General features: G+C 41.4%; 1 protein-coding gene across 2 annotated transcripts in view; it reads right to left on the bottom strand.

Moving 5' to 3' along the window:
• DEPTOR (DEP domain containing MTOR interacting protein) overlaps nucleotides 1–456 on the bottom strand; it is a 141,249-nt gene extending 140,793 nt beyond the window's left edge. The window contains exon 1 of one of the 2 annotated variants that reach the window (XM_024741241.1): nucleotides 243–456. In XM_024741241.1, the coding sequence (XP_024597009.1) occupies nucleotides 243–364 (122 nt within the window). In that variant the 5' untranslated portion in view covers nucleotides 365–456. The remainder of the gene's footprint in view (nucleotides 1–242) is intronic. The other variant, XM_024741242.1, reaches the window with a different exon arrangement.
• Between the last annotated feature and the right edge of the window lie 4,994 nt (nucleotides 457–5,450).

The following is a 5,450-nucleotide window of genomic DNA, read 5'->3' as shown; positions in this document are numbered from 1 at the left end:
GCCCGGCGCGCCCGCCCGCGTCCGCCTCGGGAGCCCGGCGCCAGTCCGGAGTCCTCAGGGCGCCGGGCTGCAGCAGCTAAACGGCGGCGCGGCGCGGACGGTCGACGCGTCCGCAGGCGTCCCGGAGCGCCGCGCGAGTCGCTAGCCACGAGCCACGGCGCGCACGCGCGCGCGCGCGACTGCCACGGACACTGGCTGGCAGTGCCACCGCTAGCCTCCCCCGGCACTGCCCCTCATCTTACCGTAGCTGCTCTCCGGTGACCAGGACCTCAGCCATGCGCTCCAGCTCCCTTTGCTGCGCCCCGCCACTCCCGCTGGTGCTGCTGTCGCTGCCAGCGCTGCCAGCGCTGTTGCCCTCCTCCATGGTCGGGGCTGCGCCTCTACCTCTGTCTTCGCGGTCCGCCGCGGGTTCGGGTATTAAATCAGCCTGCCCTCACTGAGGCCTCCCCCGCCATCTTTGTTAGGGGCCGTCCCGTAGTTCAGACGCGATTGGCTGGAGAGGGAATCCCTTGTGGGTAGGCTGAGGCGCTCGGCGAGTCCGCCCCAGTAACTCCAGCTTGGGGGCGTGGCTGGAGCCCCGCGTGGTCGGGGGCGGGGCCGAGAGAGGAAAATATCAACATCTGGGCTGGGGGCGGTTCTGCGCTAATTGTGCTGTTTGAGGTCGAGTTCGTTGTGGACCTCTTCCATTACCCACAAAGCTCATGCTGTGGGATCCTGGGGACGGGCGGGGAGGTTACTAGACACGTGTGGAGGCGTTTTTATGATACTGTCCATGTCCCAAATTACCAGAGAGTGAAAATAATAATTTAGCTAAATAGTGAACAATGAAGGCTGTACATGTCATCGCAGGGCTTAAAAAAATTAAAGCAACCTCCTCACCAAATACAGCTTACTTACCTTACGGTGTAGTCAATAAAGAACGCTGGCCTGGGAATCAGACAGACCTGGGATCCAGCTCCACACCTATAATTTTGTAACTAAATGTGCTTAATCCCCAGTTTCTTCCTTTACAAAAAAAAAATAATTGTGGCTATCATCTGTTGACATTCTGCTGCATTAAAGACGCTTCAGGTAGCTGTTACCGTCTTTAACTGCAACAAATTATAAAATGAGTATTGTCCTCGTTTTACTCAGGAAGCAGGCCCGGAGAGATGGGGTAACTTGATCCAAATTCTGCATAAAGTAGGAAAATCGTTTAACAGAAGTAGAGGTCCCGGAGATAACAAGATTAACTGGCTGTTGCTCATGTTTTAATTCTGTAATCATTACATAGACTATCAAAAGTTTGCATGGGGGGGCTTCCCTGGTGGCGCAGTGGTTGAGGGTCCGCCTGCCGATGCAGGGGACGTAAGTTCGTGCCCCGGTCCGGGAGGATCCCGCGTGCCACGGGGCGGCTGGGCCCGTGAGCCAGGGCCGCTGGGCCTGCGCGTCCGGAGCCTGTGCTCTGCAACGGGAGAGGCCACAGCAGTGAGAGGCCCGCGTACCGCAAAAAAAAAAAAAGTTTGCATGGGCTTCAAGCTCAAAAATGAAGTTTCTATCCTGATTCTGTCCTTTACCAACTTTGCAAACGTATGCTAGTTACTTTTCTGGGCCTCAATTTCCTATCGATAAAACAGGAATAATTCCTACTTTATAGGGATGTTGTGTGGCTTAAATGAAATAACATTACGTAAAATTTCCAAGTACATGCTATGTATTCAATAGATGTTCTCTTTAATATCATTACTGCTTTTAATACGAAGAAGAAGAGAAAGAAGGAAAAAAAGAAATTCTTGCCAGATACTTTCCATTATGAGTTTTTGATGCTAGACAAAACACTTTTCCTCGAGTTATCTCTAATGAATTTTTTATTATTAATAGGCCTTCAGAATGAAGAAAAGAGAAGTGCAGACCTAGCCCCACTAAATCTCTTTGATTTAATGGTTTTAAGCTTTTTGAAAGTGCAAAATGAAAAAAATTTTACCTATTCCTAATTATCCATTGTTCAAGCAACATTTAGTTTTATCCAAAAGCTCTATCTACATATTGTAAATCGTATCACTATTATGATTGTGTTCTGGTTTTTCTCCCTTTAAATCTAGTCATGTGTGGTTTGAATTCAGACAGATTCCTTTACCTGAAAAATAAAAATGAAAAAAAATTTTTTGTAAAATACTTTCTTGTTTAATAGTTTCTGATAAAAAGTTCAAGATCAAAAACTTTTATCATACAAGTTTATGATTAAAAAAAAGCCTATTAAAAAAAGCACCTTAACATAAGGGGAAAAAAATCAAGTCAGTAACATACCTGATACAACTACTCCAGTGAGAGATAGTGCAGAATTTATTTTTCATGCTTGATGAGAAGGTTGTGTGTGTGTGTGTGTGTGTGTGTGTGTAGATGTGAACAGGAAATGGGGAATTGGCATGCTATTATTGTTTTAACCTTTCTTTTGACATATGAGACACACCATGTTCCACTGGGTTAGAAGACAGCCCCTTTTTCCTAACTTAGGGAAACGTTAGTGAACTGACTCTTGAGGACATGTGAGCATAAATACCAGGACTCTGAGCTCTGGAGCAACTGGTCCCAGAATAAAGTGGGATCTATAGGTATTGCTAGATGAGAGAAGGCTGCTGAAATGGCAATTAATACAAGATCTTCAAAGGGCTAAAAATTCTAGCAGATTTTGGTTTGACTCCTGGCTCCATTAGAGAAAGTTCATTATCTTTTCTATGATTTTTCCCTTCTTTGTAAAATCAGGATCATACCACCAATCCCATTGGGTTGTTGCGAGGATTAAATAAAATTGAATAAGCCCACTTATCATAGGTAGAAACTATTAAATGTGAGGCTTCTCCTCCAGCGCACCCTACTCACCTGCTTCACGCCTTCTGGCCATTTTGTTGTTCTGGAGCCAGTGCTTCTCAAACTCTTGGTAGATTAGGGTCAAATGTGTGTGCTTGCACAGGTGTGTGCCTATGTGTGTTTTCAATCCACTGAAGACTGACACTTTGGTAAAATACAGTAAAAAAGAAATTAAAAAAAACATACAAAGAACAAGCCCCAATTTTTTATTGTTGTGGTCAACAGACAGAAAATTGTCAAATTTCTATAAACCTTTATAAATGATTTCTCTCAATATCTGTATGTCTCAGTGTCTCTCAATACAGGTAATGGTTACCAGCTGGCCGACCACGCTTTGAATAGTTCTGGAAAAGGGTGAGCAGCAATGTGAGAAGATGAACTTGATTAAAACCTGTGAAAGAATACTGTCAACTATGAAGCTTAATAGCATGTTAGCTATCATCACTGTTATTGCCTCTTCGTATATACCTGTATTATTCCCACCTGATCTTAAAGACAACTCAAACCCCACCTTCTCTGTGCTATCTCCTTGCACTCCCCAAAGTGGCGTGTTGCTCTTGTCTACACATTCTCATAGTATTTGAAGACGTACGTTATTCTTAACCATTAATGGAAGTCTGGAATCTCCAGCTGCCATAATTTTTATTCTCCTTTTGTGAATGGAAGCAGATTGATGGTTTAGCAACATCCTGTCCAGATATTTCTGTTGATCATTTAAGAAGGGAACTTGTCTTTAAAAATTAAATGTAAAGATAGAGAAAAATTAAGTATTCACGTGTTCATTACTTGCACCCATTTTCAACATTTTTGTCACCTTTTTGTAGCGATAGAAATAAAACATTACAAATAAATTTGAGGTCCTCCAGTCCCAGCCCTGCTCACTCCCAAGTTCTTAATACTGTAGTGTCAAAAATACTTAATCTTTGGTATACGCTACCACCTAGTGGTCCATTTTGCAATGACACTAAATGATACTGGGTCTCCTGCAGGAAAAGGGCCACGCTCAGGAAGGCTTCGGGGAAATTTGGATGGGGTTGGGGAGGAGAGTGTAGTTTGTCTCCTTATTGGGCGTGTTCCTGGCTTTTAGTGAGCATGGACTAGGGATACTAGGTATTCTCATTTTCTTGAGACAACACCTCACAAAGAAGAAATGAATTGTCCTAAACCCTGAATGTTTTTCCTATGTCCTGTGGGATCTTCAAGTGTAAGAAAAACCTGTTTGCAGTTAACTGAGCTTTAACCTAATTTGGTTTTACATAGAAACACAAGATATTTTAAAATTTTAAAAATGTAATCTTGAATTGTCCATGGATGCAATTATTGTGTACATCAAGAAAAATTTGTATTTTGTTCTGTTCAGAACTTTACCAAAAAAGGTTCATCATTGTATAACATTGCTTCACCCACCATTTGTGTGGTACCGTGAGAACAACACACCTTTTTCAGTGCATTTGTTAGATATTGCATGCCTGTGTGTGTATTTGCATAGGAATATATTAAGCCAAATTGTAAAATACCAAATATAAAAAAGAAGTGATGGCAATATTCAGTTAAATATTGTCTTAATTCTGTTATTCTAAAATTATTCATTAGTTATAAATATCTGATGACCACTCTAGGCCTTCTACTAGACTCATTTGAATATTAAAATCCACATTATTTTGTTATATGTGATTTTCCTTTTCTATTTTTTCCCTATATTTCAGCATAAGGGCATCATATTGATTTTCTTTTAAATAATGCACCTAGAAAGCTTATGTTCTCTATGAATTTAATGACAAGAAAATAAAGTGAGCATCACTTACTATCTATTATTTTTAAAGGGGACATTGAGTTAGATGGGATTGAGAATTTTTTAATGGAATAACAATGTTATATTTATTGAGCTCTTTCTCTGTGACTGGCCATGCCCAAAGGGTTACACATGTGTTAAACAATTATTCCTCAAAATAACCTTGTGAGTTGGCCACTTTTTCTTTCTTTCTTTTTTGTTGTTGTTGTTGTTGAAGTATTGTTAATTTACAATATTGTGTTAGTTTCTGGTGTACAGCAAAGTGATTCAGTTATACATGTGTATATTCTTTTTCCTATTCTTTTCCATTATAGTTTGTTACAAGATATTGAATATAGCTCCCTGTGCTATACAGTAGGACCTTGTTGTTTATCTATTTTGTGTATAGTATCAATAGTTTGTGTCTGCTAATCACAAACTCCTAATTTATCCCTCCCCCAATTCCCCTTTCGTAACCATAAATTCTTATTCTCTGTCTGTGATCTGTTTCTGTTTTGTAAACATATTCATTTGTATCACTTCTGTTTTTTCGGCTGTGCCGTGCAGCTTGTGGGATCTCAGTTCCCCAACCAGGGATCTAACCCGGGCCGTCAGCAGTGAGAGCACAGAGTCCTAACCGCTGGACCACCAGGGAATTCCCTGTAACGCCTTTTAGATTCCACATATAAGTGATATCATATGATATTTGTCTTTCTCTCTCTGACTTACTTCATTCAGTATGATAATCTCTAGATCCATCCACATTGCTGCAAATGACATTATTTCATTCTTTCTTATGGCTGAGTAGTATTCCATTGTGTATATATATATA

Source organism: Neophocaena asiaeorientalis, unplaced genomic scaffold, assembly GCF_003031525.2.
Source record: "Neophocaena asiaeorientalis asiaeorientalis breed wild unplaced genomic scaffold, Neophocaena_asiaeorientalis_V1.1 scaffold177, whole genome shotgun sequence".
Classification (NCBI taxonomy): domain Eukaryota; kingdom Metazoa; phylum Chordata; class Mammalia; order Artiodactyla; family Phocoenidae; genus Neophocaena; species Neophocaena asiaeorientalis.
The sequence above is the reverse complement of the archived record's forward strand: the minus strand, read 5'-3'. Positions and strand labels throughout refer to the sequence as shown.